The sequence below is a fragment of the Myotis brandtii genome, unplaced genomic scaffold (assembly GCF_000412655.1).
Source record: "Myotis brandtii unplaced genomic scaffold, ASM41265v1 scaffold446, whole genome shotgun sequence".
In the NCBI taxonomy this organism is placed as follows: Eukaryota; Metazoa; Chordata; class Mammalia; order Chiroptera; family Vespertilionidae; genus Myotis; species Myotis brandtii.
Genome location: NW_005367057.1, coordinates 219,818 through 235,728, shown reverse-complemented (window position 1 = coordinate 235,728; position 15,911 = coordinate 219,818). Strand labels below are relative to the sequence as shown.

The following is a 15,911-nucleotide window of genomic DNA, read 5'->3' as shown; positions in this document are numbered from 1 at the left end:
ATCATTTATTCATTGATTTATTCAGCCAGCATTCAGCAGAGACCTGTCTTGAGGCAGCCAGGGAATATAAGTTCTGGGGTTATAATGGTGACATTTCCACTCCTTCACTGAGCTTGCACCTCACCTGGGAAACAGACAACAATTACCCATGTGAGATAAACGCTGTGATAGGAGGTCAGGGTTAGGGTCTGGAGCAAGGGACATTTACTGAGATTGGAAGGATTGAGAGGAGCTGGCCAGACAAGGGGCAAGGGGTGGTTTATTGATTGATTTTGCAAAGAGTGATATTTGTTTCTTCTTTAAATTTCTTTCTAGGATGTTCAGTTCTTCTCCACAATGAATGAGTGTCACTATGATAAGCAGATGGACTTTTTTTATAACAGAAGCAACACCGACACTGACACCTCCGATGACTGGACAGGAACGAAGCTTGTGATACTTCTATGTGTTGGAACATTTTTCTGCCTGTTTATTTTCTTTTCTAATTCTCTGGTCATCGCAGCGGTGATTAAAAACAGAAAGTTTCATTTCCCCTTCTACTACCTGTTGGCTAACCTAGCTGCTGCAGATTTCTTTGCTGGAATTGCCTATGTATTCCTGATGTTCCACACTGGCCCCGTGTCAAGAACTTTGACCGTCAACCGCTGGCTTCTCCGCCAGGGGCTTCTGGACACTAGCTTGACTGCCTCCTTGACCAATTTGCTGGTGATTGCCGTGGAGAGGCACATGTCAATCATGAGGATGCGGGTCCACAGCAACCTGACCAAAAAGAGGGTGACGTTGCTCATTTTGTTTGTCTGGGCCATTGCCATCTTTATGGGGGCGGTCCCCACACTGGGCTGGAATTGCCTCTGTGACATCTCTACCTGCTCTTCCCTGGCCCCCATTTACAGCAGGAGTTACCTCATTTTCTGGACTGTGTCCAACCTCGTGGCCTTTTTCATCATGGTCGTGGTGTACCTGCGAATCTACATGTACGTCAAGAGGAAAACCAACGTCTTGTCCCCACATACCAGTGGCTCCATCAGCCGCCGGAGGACCCCCATGAAGCTAATGAAGACAGTGATGACTGTCTTAGGTAAGAGGAGCCCGGGGAATCATTCTTCCCATTCATTCAGCACATATTTACTGAGTATCTACTGTATATAAGGCACTTACTCGGTAGTAGGAATGCAGCAGTGAACAAGAACAGATATAAATCTCCACCTGCCTCCAGCTTATACACTAGTAGGGGAAGACAAAAATGAGTATTCTAATAGGGAGAAATAAAATAATTTCACAAAAATTTTAAAATAACATTTATAAAATAAGAGGTTGATGAATCTTATTGGGAAAATTAAAGCAGGGGAGGAAACGAGGAGTGCTAAGCAGGTGTAGTTTGCAATTTCAAAAAGCACTGTGAGGACCAGCTTCATCTAGAGCAGCGGTTCTCAACCTGTGGGTCGCGACCCCTTTGGGGGTCAAACGACCCTTTCACAGGGGCCGCCTAAGACCATCGGAAAACACATATAAAATTACATATTGTTTTTGTGATTAATCACTATGCTTTAATTATGTTCAATTTGTAACAATGAAAATACATCCTGCATATCAGATATTTACATTACGATTCATAACAGTAGCAAAATTACAGTTATGAAGTAGCAACGAAAATAATTTTATGGTTGGGAGGGTCACCACAACATGAGGAACTGTATTAAAGGGTCTCGGCATTAGGAAGGTTGAGAACCACTGATCTAGAGGATGACTTTTGAGCAGGGACGTGAAGGTGTTGAGGGAGCCAAGCTCATGGATGGGGAAGGGCGTTCCAAGCAGAAGATGCAGTAAGCACAGGGGCCTGAACAGAAGGAGGCCAGCGTGGCTGGAGTGGCGTGAACTGGGGAGAGTAGGAGGAGATTAGCTCAGAGGCCTGAGGGTAGAATGGGGCAACTCAGATTATTTAGGACTATGTCATGATCCTACTTAGGTTTTAATGGCCTCTCTCTGGCTGCTGTTTTGAGAAAATGCTACAGTGGGGCCAGGGCAAAAGCGAGAGAATGTCTTACGAGGGTGCTTTCAGTACTCAGGAGGGATGATAGTGCTGGGGACCAGAGGGCAGATTGGAGGTTTTGAGGTCTGGTCAGATTCTGGATGTTTCTAAAGGTAGAGTGATAGGATTTGCTGACTGGTAAAGGATGAAGGAAGTGAGAAGAGGAGGGGAAGGCGGGGAGTGTTATTTACTGAGGTGGGGAAGACAGAAGAGGGGGAGATTGGGGGCAAAGTCAGGAGTTTGGTTTTGGACAAACTAAGTTAAGGATCTGTTAGACATCTCAGTGGAGTCACTGAGTAGGCAGTGGGATGTATGAATCGGGAGTTCAGGATTAGGCATGGGCTAGAGATCTATATTTGAGAGTCACTGAAGAAAGAAACGCTATTTTAAACCACAAGACTGGATGGAGATGAGAAGAGGGCCCAGGAATGAGCCTCAGGACACTCCAATGTGAAAAGGAGGGGAGGCAGGGGACAGCCAGCGAAGGAGCCCCAGAGGAGTAGCCAGAAATCCCGGGAGAATCTGGTGGCCCAGAAGCCAAGAGCGGGAAGCCCTGGAGGATAGGCAGGATCAGCAGTGGAGTCCTCCTGAGACATGGAGTCCGATGAGCTTGCGGGGTTTAGCAAAGCGGTCGTATTATAATGACCGTGAAAAGACTGAATTTAGTGTAGCCACGAGCCCGATCAGAGCAAAATGAAGAAGGAAATGCAGGGGAGGATTTAGGACAACTTCTGAGAAGTTTGCTTTGACCTCAGAGCCCTGAACCATGAAGTCACATTCAGTGCAAAGAATGTTCCCTTCATTTTGTTTTTTCTATGGCAGATGGCTGTTGTCCCCCAATTCCAGTCCTGGGTTACAGGTAGAATTTGGGATGTGGGAAGACACCTTTGTGGTTTCCCAGGCCTTGTATTTGAAGTTTGGAGGCCTTTCCTCACCATGGCTGCAGCAACGGGGACTGTTAGTGAGAGACCCAGGAGTACGGTCAAGTCCCAATATAAAGGAATTAAAAAATGAGTTCTCAGGAAACCATCCACATTAGAGGAAATAGGGTGTCTGCAGTGTGGTGTGGAAACCATCATCATATCTCTATGTCCTAAAACTGCTAGTAAGATTTACAGATCAGCAGACACACAGTGTGATTGTTAAAATAATTTCCAACTCAGGATTTATTTTTGTTAACTAGTATTTATTTATTGGTATATTTATTATTATTTTTGTTAATCCTCACCCAAGGATATTTTTCCATTGATTTTCAGAGAGAGTGGAAAGGAGAGGGAGAGACAGAGAGAAACATTGATGTGAGAGAGAGACATCAGTTGGTTGCCTCCAGCATGCACCCTGACCAGGCCGGGGAACCTGCAATCAAGGTATGTGCCTTTGACTGGATTCTAACCTGGGACCCTTCAGTCCATGGGCCAACACTCTATCCACTGAGCCAAACCGGCTAGGGCTTAGTTAACTAATATTTATGTAGTGTTTCATACGTGTCAAACATTGTCCTAAGTATTTTACATGTATGAACTGAATGCTCATGGCAACCTCATGAGGTAGGTACTACTATTACCCCATTTTCCAGATGAGGAAACTAAGCAGAGAGTTCAAGCAGTATGCCCAGGGCCATTTGGCTGTTACTAGTGGAACCAAGACTGGCCAGGTGGCCTTTGGAGTCCACATGTTTAACACACACTCTGCAACTACTTTTGGTTGTTTGGACTTTTTACGCATCTTTGTCCTGTCTTCTCCTTTGACCACCTCCTCCTTCTTTGAGTGCCTTCACAAGAACATAGATAAGAATAAGAAAAGAAGGGGTCGGTTCATCAATGGTTCCGCTCTTGAGAGAGAGAGGATATTTTTGGTAAAGAGTAAAGTTTGTTATTTACTGGTAGTGTGAATGGACTCTGCTGCTTTCCCTGCTTCACTTACAAACATAATCGTTTGCTTGGCTATGTGTCTTGAGCAATTACCTGCCCGATTAAGGAGAAAACTTAACTTTTTCAGTATATGATATTCACATGCAGCATGAGATAGAAGAAGCTTCTATAAGCCTAGGTGGAGAGAGTAGGACTCTGTGATGTGGTCATGGTCACGAGCTTTGGTTTCGTAGGTAACTTTGTCTGGACCATAAGGAAGAGTTTAAAAATAAAGCAGCTGTGTGGTTTTGGTAGGTGCGGTATTGGATAAAGGAAACACTGGAATAAACAGTGAAATTGCCCAGCGGGATAAGAGAAGTCGTGACATTGAGATGGCACAACATCAGGGAATTGGTTGATGAGAGGAAGACAGTTTGGTGCTGACTTGGGGAAGTTCCTTAGTGGTGAGACTGAGGGATCTGCTGGAAGACAGGAAGTCTGGGGACCAGGGAAGTGAAACTGAAGTGCTAGGTGGTCTGAGGTTTTGAGCTGATTTCTTTGGGTAACAGAAGATTTGTTTGGGGTTTGAACCCCAACTCTCTCATTTTCTACAAAGGTGATCTGAAGCACATTAGCTCACCTTTTTTGGTTAAATTTTCTCATCTGAGGTGGAACAGATAATCTTTAAGGTCTTTCAATGTTATAAAATTCAACGATCCTATTATAACCAAAGGTCACCAAAGCTGATGCAGAGTTCTGTGGATTGACTGTGTATCAAGCACAGAGTCTTCTTCCATGAGAGCATCTACCATAGCGTCCGCTCAGGGGGGAAGTCGCTCAGTTGCTCTGTCTGATACATGAAAAAATTCAGTTGCCTGAGACAAGTGTCTCCCATGTGATAGTATATCAGAAAAATCAACAGTGCTGGCATCTACCATTACGGTTGTCACTGGTGCTGAGTATATGGAAATTAATAACTTAATGCTTCTTTCTATAATGATTACCCGATTTAAATAGCTTCATAGTAAAATACTAAACCTTTCTATTTACTCCTTGCTATGTATGCTGTAAGAAAGGTTAATTTAAGATTAAATTTTCTTATAAACACACCTTTTAAGTATTAGAAAGTCAATCAATGCCTATTAACTTTGTTAAACAGCATCTAAGAGGCAAAAGGTTGCATGAATTCAGTGAGCTGAATCTCATTTCAGAGAAGGGGAAAGGTCTGTAGAATTTGGGGGAGACTTCTTAGAGCACTTGGGATGTGATCTGGAAAAATAAATGGGGTTTGTATGGGCAGGAAGGGAAAACATTCTAAGTAGGCGAAACAGTATGATCAAAAGTGTGATGGTAGCAACATGTAAAGCTTTTGCAGTACCACAAGGAAAGCCCTTAGGAGCACAGATGCATGTTGTGGTACAAGGGGAAATAGTTCAGCTGTGAGCTGGGAAAGTTTAGTTGGCCATCCCTTTGGAAGGAGAGAGGTAGACCAGAAGACTTGTGTGTTTCTCTCCAGCTTTAGGATTCTGGTTGGACACAAAGGCATGCAGAGCTGGATAGGGAGCAGATTCTTTCCTCATTGAGGGAGGTGCAAGCGTGAGGATGGTGCTGTGAATTTTAAATCTGTGCATGATTGGAAAGGCATCTAGTCATCGTGTTCCCATTTCAGCAGCCCTGGGGCAGAATGCTTGCTCACTTCTGGGTTATGAAGTGTGATGGGCCCTTTACATGAAAGAAGTTGTTTATTGAATGTTCTCATCGCAAAGGCATTGGGGACATAGGATGTTACTTTCCACAGGGCACCAAGGCCCTGCCCAAGAGAGAGTCCTGTGTTTTGGAATTCTGCTTGTCAACATGCTAATCATCTGTAGCAACCAAACACACAAGGAACCCCCCGGGGAAAGCTCTCCTGTACCGTCAGCACAGCACCAAGTGAACTGAGCAAACGGGTGGTTTGTTTCCCAGAAAATGGGCTGGACTTGCTTCTATTTTGCAATGACTTGAAATGCAAAAGAAAAGTTGAAGGGATTCGTGAATTACACTTTTGAAATCTTCCATGAACCTTCCTGTCTCTTAGGGTGGTGTTTTTCAAACTGTAGGTTGTGAACCACTGTCAAGTAATGAAATCAGTTTGGAGATTGTAACTGACACTGTTTTACAAGGGGTGTGTGTGTGTGTGTGTGTGTGTGTGTGTGTGTGTGTGATGGATTTGGTATAAAATGTATTTCTTACTATGGGTTATGGTCAAGAACGTCTAAAAAGTCAAGGATTTAGGGTCAAGGTTTCCTTTTTGGCCAATAAAGAACTGAACTCTTTTATAATATGAGAAACATTACAGGTAAGGGGCTTTCAAAAGATCTGTGGTAATTGAAAGACAGAGCTAGACACTTCTCATTCCTCCCTCCCACCTCTCCACTTAGATCAATACTCACTCCTGTTTGCCTTCTCTCAGGGGAGAGAGGAAGGAGGTAAGGTGGTGGTAACAGAAGAAATAATATTCGGAGTTCTCATGCTGGGAAATGGGTGAAATTAGTACCATAAGGAGCCTTGCTAGAGCACTCCTAACAATCATACATGACATTTCTGTAACATGGTGTCCCTTTCAGTGTTTTAAGGCATTGTTCTCATCAAGTCTCACAGAAATCCTGCAAGGGAAGTGGGGATGATGTTATCCTGTCTTGCTGCCACTCCCCTAGATGCACCCTGTACTCAGCCGTAATTAATTATTTACAGTTCCTCGTTTTGCATCCCTAAGCCTTTGCACTTGCTGGAATACCTCTCCTCTGGTTCTGCCTGGGAAACTCCCATTCATCTGTAAGACTCAGCTCCAGTGCCTGTCTTCTCTGAATCTTCCTTGCCCTGCCTCGGTAAATCTGATGGCTCCCTCCTTCGGACTTCGGGCCACCTGTGTGTTGTCTATACCGTAATCAATGCACTTCATTGTTTACCTGCCTTTATTTTTAACTAGAATGTGTGTTCTTTGAAGTCAGGGACTGTACCTTATCTTTGCATCTCTAACATGCAGCACGCTGTCTGTAACACACTTGCTGAGATTATAATAGGTTGAATAAATAAGGAAGTCGAGGTTTAGGGGAGGTATGTGGCTTTTCAAAAGCTGGAACTATAAGTAGGACCCAGGTTTCCTCACATGCAGCCGGGCCGTTGGCTCTGGCTCTGACATGACCTGCCTGTGAGGTCACTGGGCTGGGGAGTGAGGGGGCGTCTCACTTTATAACATGGGAGACAGGTCTCAGAAGACCACGTGAGAGTGCTACACGGGGAAGAGGAAAACAAATGAACATTTCTGAATGCCTACCGCAAGGAGGTCTGCATGTGACATGCTTTCAGGATTTTATCTCACTTAATTCTCATAGCAACTCTGCTGATTTTTTTATAGATGGGGAAACTCGGGTCTAAAGCATCTTGCCCGTAGACTCTGACTGGTACAAATAATTATCGGTAATACTCATTGTGGGCTCTATGTGGCTCTGAGCATTTTACATGTTTGATTTCACTTCATCTTCATGACAGCCCAAGGAGGGAGGTTCTGTTATTATTACCAGATGAGGAAACTGAGGCCCAGAGGGTTCAGTGTCTTGCCCGAGATTAGAAGAAAGCAGAGATTAGAGTCCCAGCAGATTGGCCCCAGGACCCCACTCTTCAAGGTTAGGTAGCAGCCTCTTGTAAGTGACGGGGCTAGAGCAGCATTGAGCCAGGTAATGAGGTGTACAGCCTGCATGTCCCTTGATTCTTAGTTAAGGTTATTTCTGTAGAGTCACTTGATTGGTCAAGGTTTAGCTCACTCTTGATTGGTTTCAGAGATGTTGCAGCATGGTAGTAACAGTCATGACATTATATCCCAGGACGGACAGCTCCAGTCTTCAAACCGTATGTTCATTGAAGTAAATGGCGAGAGGAGGGGCCCTGGAGTAGGGTGGGAACCAGATTTAAATTCTGGCCTTGCCACTTCCAGGTTGTGTGACGCTGAACAATGTGCCTGCCCGCTTCCCCCTCCGTTAGATGGGGATGACAGCAGTACCTCTGGCATGGCCAGGTTTTGAGGGTACACACAAAGTACCTAGTGGGGTGCTTGGCACACAGTAAGTACTAAGCCACTCACATAATAAGCAGTAAGTGCTAAGGAAAGGAAGCTACTCTTAGGCCTTCGTTTGACCCTGAAGAGCCTTGCCCAGGATTCAAGCAGCATGTCCTTTCCCCCAGGTAATGTCACAGGCACTGTAGGGATGGGGACTAGAGACCTCCTGGTGGCGCCATCATGGTGGCAGGTTTTGTAAAGTGGACAAGTAGCCTGGAGAAAGCTAACTGGGTGTGCTTTGCAGAGGCTACCAGACAGCTGGCGAATGGCACCAACTTGGTTCCAGGGGACCAGGGCCAACATGTGGTCACCACCACGCCTACCCCCAGTGAAATTCTGTTAAAGATTCCACTTTTGCAACATTTATGAATGAAAAATTATAAGCGAGACCCTGACTATCAAGTGTTAGCTTAATAAAAATCTCATAACACAGCACCAACACCTGTGTGTAGATGGACGCGACAGTCCTCATAAGACACTGTCCTCATCTTACTGATGCCTCCTAGCAGGGTGCCTCGTTAGTTACTATTACCATCCCTACTAGGATTGGAAATTTAACCTTTGTCAGAACAGAATGGGGTCCAGAACCCAGACCTTTTATACTTAAGTTTCTGTTTCTGAACTTCATCAATGAACTGTCCTTGCTCCATTTAAAAAAGCGGGGGGGGCACCCACACATGCACACACACATGCACACACATGCAGAAACCAGGAGTCCAAAGACGCTAACCAGAGCCCCTGGGAATTCTGAACATTTGCTTTCAGCCTCTGTGGACTTACAGTGGCTTCCGTATCACAGAAGCCTGCTCTCAGTGTTTGCTGCCTTGCATGCCTTAGCAATCAGATATCTGTTAAAAAAAAAAAAAAAAGTGAAAGCTTTGCCTTAAGAAGTGCTGAGTGAGGCGATCAGCTTGTTGGCACACAGGAGCTGTCTTGTTGCTGTGCAGTCATGTCAGAATGCCTCATTCTTTTCACAGGCAAGCCGCCCAGGCACCAATCCTGAGTACACTGAGTCCAGGGTGTTCATACTTTTGTCTTGAAACAGCGAATCAAGGAGCACCTTTGTGTGCTTCAGGACATAGCAGCGGGGACGAGGGCCTTGAGGGAGAGAGGCATTTATTCCAGGGCAAACTGTGAATGAGAGAGTGCAAACATAACCTCCTCCCAATTGCTGCTCCCTGCGATTCTGCTTGACAGACCCCTCCATTCTGAGGGGGAGGGTGGTGATTAAGAAACCTCAGTGTCTGATGTTAGAGGGAAGACAGCTTCAAATTAAAAAAAAAACAAAACCCACTGTTGCCCGCCACCGCATCCCACCTTTTCAGATTGTCTCCACTTGTTGACAACTCCCACCCCCACGGGTGTAGTTCTGTCCCAGCCTCTCATCTGCTGCCTGTGGCCCTTTATCTCATGCCTGGCTGTTGGTTCTTCTTTTTCCTGCTTCGTGGTTGCAGATGCCTCCCTGTGAGTCACTCCCAGTGCAGAAGTCATTTTTCCAAATCGCCATCCTTGTTTCCAGCGTAATCACTGCTCTGCTTTCTTCCTTCCATTTCCTCCACACACCCCTTCAGTCCTGCTCCTCTCGGTCCACTCCAATCACACGTCCTCCTCCAGAACGTTCTTTCTAGCTTTTCTTCTTTTTAGAAACTTGAAACGCTCCTCTTCAGCTGGGACAAACAATGATTGAATACCATATTGCCTGGGTGCAGGGTAAAGAAACACTTCTCAAATTCAATCTCTCCCCCGCCCCCCCCCCCCGAAATAATTGATAGGTATAATTGTATATATTTAAAGTGTACAGCATGATGATTTGATATACATGTACATTGTGGAATGACTACCAAGATTAAGGCAATTAAACATCCATCACCAATTATAGTTAATTCTGTTTATTTTGTTGTTGCTTTTGGGGTGAGAATACTTACTATGTACTCTCAGCAACTTGCAGGTAAACAGTACCGTATTATTAACAATGCTTATCATGTCCTACATTAGATACTCAGAATATATAACTGAAATGTTGTGCCCCTTGACCTTCATCTCCCATTTCCCCTCCCCACAACCCTGACCACCACCACTCTACTCTGCATTTAGCAACTCCCACCTTCCTCTCAACCTGTCAGTATCCTCAAGCTCCTACAGGGGTCTTCATTCCATTTCTTTGAAATTGGCTTCTTTCTTTGCTTTGAACTCCACATATAAGAGATAGCATAAAGTGTTTGTCTTTCTCTGGCTTGTCACTTAGCAGAGAAGTTCCTTTATCCAGCGACATCCAGCGCTGCTGCCAACACCCAGGCTCCTGGGAGGCTTAGGGTTCCAGAACTCGGGAATGCCTTCTCCTAGGGCCTCCATTTCTGCCAAAAGGAGAATGGGATTATTACCTGTCACACCTCCAGGCTAACACCTGGAATAGCCTGGTGTGTACTGACCCCTTGGTAGAATTTTATCAAATCCGTGCTAATATTGTTTGTACTTAGAAAATATCCTCTGGGGACTGTGCATCTAGTGTGTAGCTAAAGCACACAGGTTGGGTGGGAGTAGGGAAGGAAGGGTGTTTACTGGAATCCCAGCCTGTCACAGACCCAGGGATCTACAGAGAAGCCGGGAGAAAGGGCAGGCGAACCCATAGTGTTGGTTGGGGACACCACAGATGAGCAGCCCTTCCCCCTGCTCTGAGAGTTGTCCCTCTGGTCCAGCCACCCGCTTTCCCTCCCCACCAGATGGTTATTAGGATTGCAGAGTGTGAGGGGGAAGGATCCCGTTACCTTGAAGAATCAATAGCTGTTGAGAGATTTGCCCAAGGTCACCTTGTAAGTCATTGCTAGTGTGTGGCCAGAGCTCTGGTCTTCCTAGTTCCTGCTCCTTCTAGTGGCTGTCCCTTCTAGCCTGGTGCAATGCACCTGGCCTCGGACGCCTGCGTGACAGTGGTACACAACAGGGGTTGTTTGTTTCCATCGAGTCAGACTTTACTGCCCACCAGTGGGACTGTTTTAGCCTTGATGTTTTTGGAACAAGAAGAGATTTCTGCTTTTTGTACTTATTCATCATAAACATTTATGGAGTACCTACCAGGTTTTAGGCAGTATACAAACTGAAGATGCGGCCTCTGCCTCGAAGGCTCTGCATCTGTGCTCGCTCTGATGTTTTACGGTTCTCCGGAGACGACCGAGGTCTATGAGTCAGTGGTTGGCTCATGTGCGAGACAGATTACTCAGAGGCAGATCTGCTCCATGTGGCCTTTCGTATCTACAACTTATAAGGGATCCTTTTTATAGGCTTATCTGAGGAAATAGGCAACTTACCAAAAAGAAAAAATAACAAAGAAATATACACAAGCGTCAAGTTTTAGGCATCGGGGATGGCACCAGGTGTTAGACCCATGGAGTCAGACTGGCAATGGGTTCAGCAATCTTGGTACTTGACTTCCCGCTGGAAAAGAAGTCAGAGCCAAGACCCAAACAAGAGAGCATTTATTTGGTAAGTCGAAGAGGTAGAAAAAGTAATTCCTAGAATAAATGGGCTTAGGAAACAACTTATAGAGGTAAAGGGAGGGCCCTTGGAGCTTGGGAGTGAGGAAGCCAATGTTAATGCCCGGGGCAGGGAGAGAGAGGGAAGGGGAAGGGGAAAGGGAAGGGGAAGGGGAAGGGAAAGGGGAAGAGGAAGGGGAAGGGGAAGGAGAAGGGGAAGAGGAAGGGGAAGACACAGGTATGCTCCCCATGGGGAGGGCTACTGGGTTCTCCATCCCAAGGGTATTAAGGGCGGAGATTTTAGGGGAGGTCCCAGGGGAAGAGCTCAATAGCATATTCAGCAATTTTCCAGGTGTGTCCTTTCAGGGTTGTGGTCTCCCCAGATTGATTGGTTGGCCAAGGCAGGGGGTCATTATTCAAGGCAGCTGGTCCTGAGGTCAACCATGGATGGGGTCGCTGGTCTGATTTTGCTGCTTTTCTGGGCCTGGAACTGAAATACAACTGAGGCCCAGATGTTATCTCTGGGGAGGAAAAGGTCAGGGGGTCCAAACGTCAAGATCAGCCAGATGCTAGGGGAGGAAAGGTCACCCTGGGGTCAGGGTCCCACCCTTCAATTGTCCATTGCTAGACACCTGGGGCTTTCCATCCTAGCGACCCTGGCCCATCGTCCTTGCTCTGCTCATGTCTGTCTCACTGCCTATCACAAAGTGAGGGGAGTCCAGGCAAAAAGTGCTGTGGATTTTTTGAGGCCTCCTTGAAGAGGTAGGATTGAGCCAGATCTTAGTATGACAAGTGCAGAGGAGAGTGCATGCAGATAGGAGGGGCAGGGTGGGAGACAGGCATGCACATAGCTAGGGAGACCTAAGGCCAGGAATGCAAAGCGGGGACAGGGCAGACTGGTTTCTGGAATAAGGGGTTTGCATGATGCAATGTAGTTTGAGAGGCATTCTGGAGTCAGAGAATAGAAGGCCTTGAATCCTAAGATTGTGTGGACTTTATTGTCAAACACCTGCAGAGAGATCTTGTGTTTGTGAATTGGGCCTGCGGTGGGCATGATGCAAAACAACAAAATAAACAGAATTAACTACGTGAGGTGTTGGATGTGTTAATTACCTTAACACATTCCTTTCTTTCATGCCACCAGCTGAAGCATCTTCCTAAAAAGGGTGGCACATGTGACTAACTGGATAGATTCAATTTTTCTTAAAACGTTATGCAGGCCAAATTCAATAGGTTGGTGGCCAGTCTTCAGCCCACAGCTAAATTGCCTTATCTGGCAGTGGAGAGTGCCTGTAGGATCTTGCGGGTATTGGTGGGTTGAGAGGAAGGTGGGAGTTGCTTAGATACAGAGCAGATTTTTAGAAAGGTGGGAGAGAGAGAGATCATGATGGGGACTGCTGGGATTGGCCCAGGGCTCTGTGGGTTGTAGGTGGCTGAAGTGCCAGAGAGAGGCAGAGCTGGCCAATCATAGCAGGCACTGCAGGAAGGTACATGTGTGAGCAACAGGCTGAGTCTACACAGAGAGGGGGAGCAGCGGGAAGCCCAGCAGGAGCTGTGGGGAGCAGGACAATGGGTGGGTGTGAGCTTGTGGAACTCAGGCAGGAGGCAGAGATGGAATAAACAGCTGACCAAGGTCCCAGAAACCTGGAAGCAGGGAGCAGGTCTCCACCCTGAAACAGGTCTCCACCTTGGAAACTAAGATGCCTTTTTAAAAATATATATATTTTTGTTGACTTTGGAGAGGGAGAAAGAGATGGAAACATCAATAGAGAGTGAGAATCATCAATAGACTGCCTCCTGCACAGCCCGCATTGGGGACTGAGCCTGCAACCGGGCATGTGCCCTGATTGGGAATCGAACTGGGACCTTCTGGTTCATAGGTTGACACTCAATCACTGAGCCATGGCAGCCGGGCCTAAGATTCTTTAAAGCCTTTGAGCTTTGCCCTTTCTCACCTCCCAGCTGATGTCACCTTCCTGCTTCCTTCTAACCAAGAACATCGGAGTCATCTGGCATGAATGTCCCTTCACCAGCTTAGCCAGCCCGCACAGGCCCTGTCCCCCCTTTACTAAAGTAGCTTTCTAGTAAAGCTACTTCTTGCCTCCCCAGGAGCCTGTTCTCATCCTCATCTTTGCTCTCCTGTATATTTGACCATTAAAAAATATAGCCCCTGCCCTAATCAGTTTGGCTCAGTGGATAGAGCGTTGACCTGCGAACTGAAGGGTCCCAGGTTCGATTTTGGTCAAGGGCACATACCTCCACTATAGGCTCCAGGGTGCATGTAGGAGGCAACCAATCGATGTTTCTCTCACATCGATATTTCTCACTATCTTTCCCTCTCTCTTCCACTCTCTCTAAAAATCAATGGCAAACTACTCTCGGGTGAGGATTAAAAAAAAAGATGTTGAAAACAAATAGATAAATAATAAAATAATTAAAAAATATACAAATATTTATAGCCCCTGACCTTCCCTTCCCTTTCTAACTGCTCTGTCTCTCTCCTTCCCTTTATTATCCTATTAATACCTGAAACCATGGTGGGCGAGCTGCCCCCACCGAGACTGTGCTGAGGAAGCAGAGCCCTCCTGGTTGCCGAATTTAGTGACCTGGCTTGACTTCCCTGTGGCGCGGCTGCCAGCTTCCTGTACAGTTTGGCGGTCTCTTCCCCCTTCTGTTCCTTCTCTATCTGTTGGCCAGTCTCTCCCATCTCTGGCCATCCCTGAGCTGCCCTTTGCTCCTTTGACTCCCCATGCTCTCTGGGGAGGTGGTCGTACTCACCCCTGTGGTGCGGACCAGCGCCTCTGTGTGAGTGCCTCCCAGAGCAGCGTCCCCATCCTCAGCCTCTCTCTTGAGGTCCAGATCTCTGTTTCCAATTGCCTATTGCACACACACACCTGGACATCCTGCAGGCACTGCAACCTTCATCTTCCCCTATGCACCTGCTCCATATGTTGTATTGGATTTCTGCAGTGCAGGTCCCATCTGCCTAGTCTTCCAAGACAGAATGGTTGGCAGGTCTCTCTCTCTCTCTCTCTCTCTCTCTCTCTCTCTCTCTCTCTCTCTCCCCCCTCTCACCACCTATATCCAGTTAGTGAACAAGTCCGCTGGAGTGGTGTCTCACATGCTACCACATCCCTTAGACCAGTGGTTCTCAACCTGTGGGTCGAGACCCCTTTGGGGGTCAAACGACCCTTTCACAGGGGTCGCCTAAGACCATCCTGCATATCAAATATTTACATTACGATTCATAACAGTAGCAACATTACAGTTATGAAGTAGCAACGAAAATAATTTTATGGTTGGGGGTCACCACAGCATGAGGAACTGTATTAAAGGGTCGCGGCATTAGGAAGGTTGAGAACCACTGCCTTAGACAAAGGCTGGCCATTCTGTTGCTTACCACTGTCTCTGTCTGCATTCCTCTCTGGTGTTACCTGGCCCCGGCCTTCTTCCATACCACCAGCTGAACCATCTTCCTAAAAAGCACAGTTAACACTGACTAATCTTTTCTTGGCTCCTCCTGCATACAAGATAAAGCCCAGATTCCTTAGCTGGTTTTCAAGGCCCTTTTCACAGTTCTGTCCCCAGCCTTCTTTTCCAAACACTTCCCTTCCCACACAGCCCATGCTTTCGTCATGCCAAGCTCTCACCATTCTGCCCATGACAGGTGTGCAGGGATGGCTTGATGCTCCTCTTGTTTTTTCTTAGCACGAATGGGGAACTCCTATCCATCTTTCCGGATCCTTCCCTGAGATGTTTTCTGACTCCCTCAGGCAGCATTGATTATCCAGTGCTTCTGCAGCACCCTCTATATATGCATACAGAAATTTAGCTCATTTTATTATAATTTATTCACTAAATCCTTGTATCTCTTGTCAGGGACAGGACTGTGTCTCTTCATCTCCACAGTGCCTGGTGCACAGCAAGTACTCAAAAGTGTTTACATAGTGAACTAGCAAACACATTCACTGGGTGGGTCCCGGGGCAGGAACATCACAGCTGCCCCAGCCTCTGTCCTTGTCCTGATCATGACCACAGGGTTGCTTCCACGGCCACTCAGGACCCTTCTCACTAACCCTGTGGTGTCACAACATGACTCGCTTCCTGGGATGCAGGACCCCTATGTCCTGGTTCTCATCAATGGACTTCTTTGATCCGGGGTGAGTTTGAAGAAAGTACCAGGTAATCCTGGGACTGGAGTTGACTTGGTGAGTGACTCTAAGGCATAAAAGATTTTTATTTTATTTTATTTCTTTGGGGACTAGAGGTTGAGGGATCACCGGAAAGTTCCTGGTGATTATTATGTTTTTAAATCCCTCTTTCACAGGTTAGCTGGTTACTTGGGAGGTGGTTCCATCAGGGCTGCTGACAGGACTGGGCCTCTTGTAAAAAAAAAAAAGGCAGGAAAAAAGTGCCACTAAAGATACTAAGATACAAGTTCTTTACTTTCTTCTGCATATCTTCTCTGC

At 46.4% G+C, this 15,911-nt stretch overlaps 1 protein-coding gene across 1 annotated transcript in view; it reads left to right on the top strand.

The window, feature by feature from the left end:
- The first annotated feature begins 294 nt into the window (after positions 1-294).
- The window catches only part of LPAR3 (lysophosphatidic acid receptor 3), a 67,009-nt gene continuing 51,392 nt past the window's right edge, over positions 295-15,911 (top strand). The window contains exon 1 of the mRNA XM_005874583.2: positions 295-1,078. Within this exon, the coding sequence (XP_005874645.1) occupies positions 337-1,078 (742 nt within the window). The 5' untranslated portion in view covers positions 295-336. The remainder of the gene's footprint in view (positions 1,079-15,911) is intronic.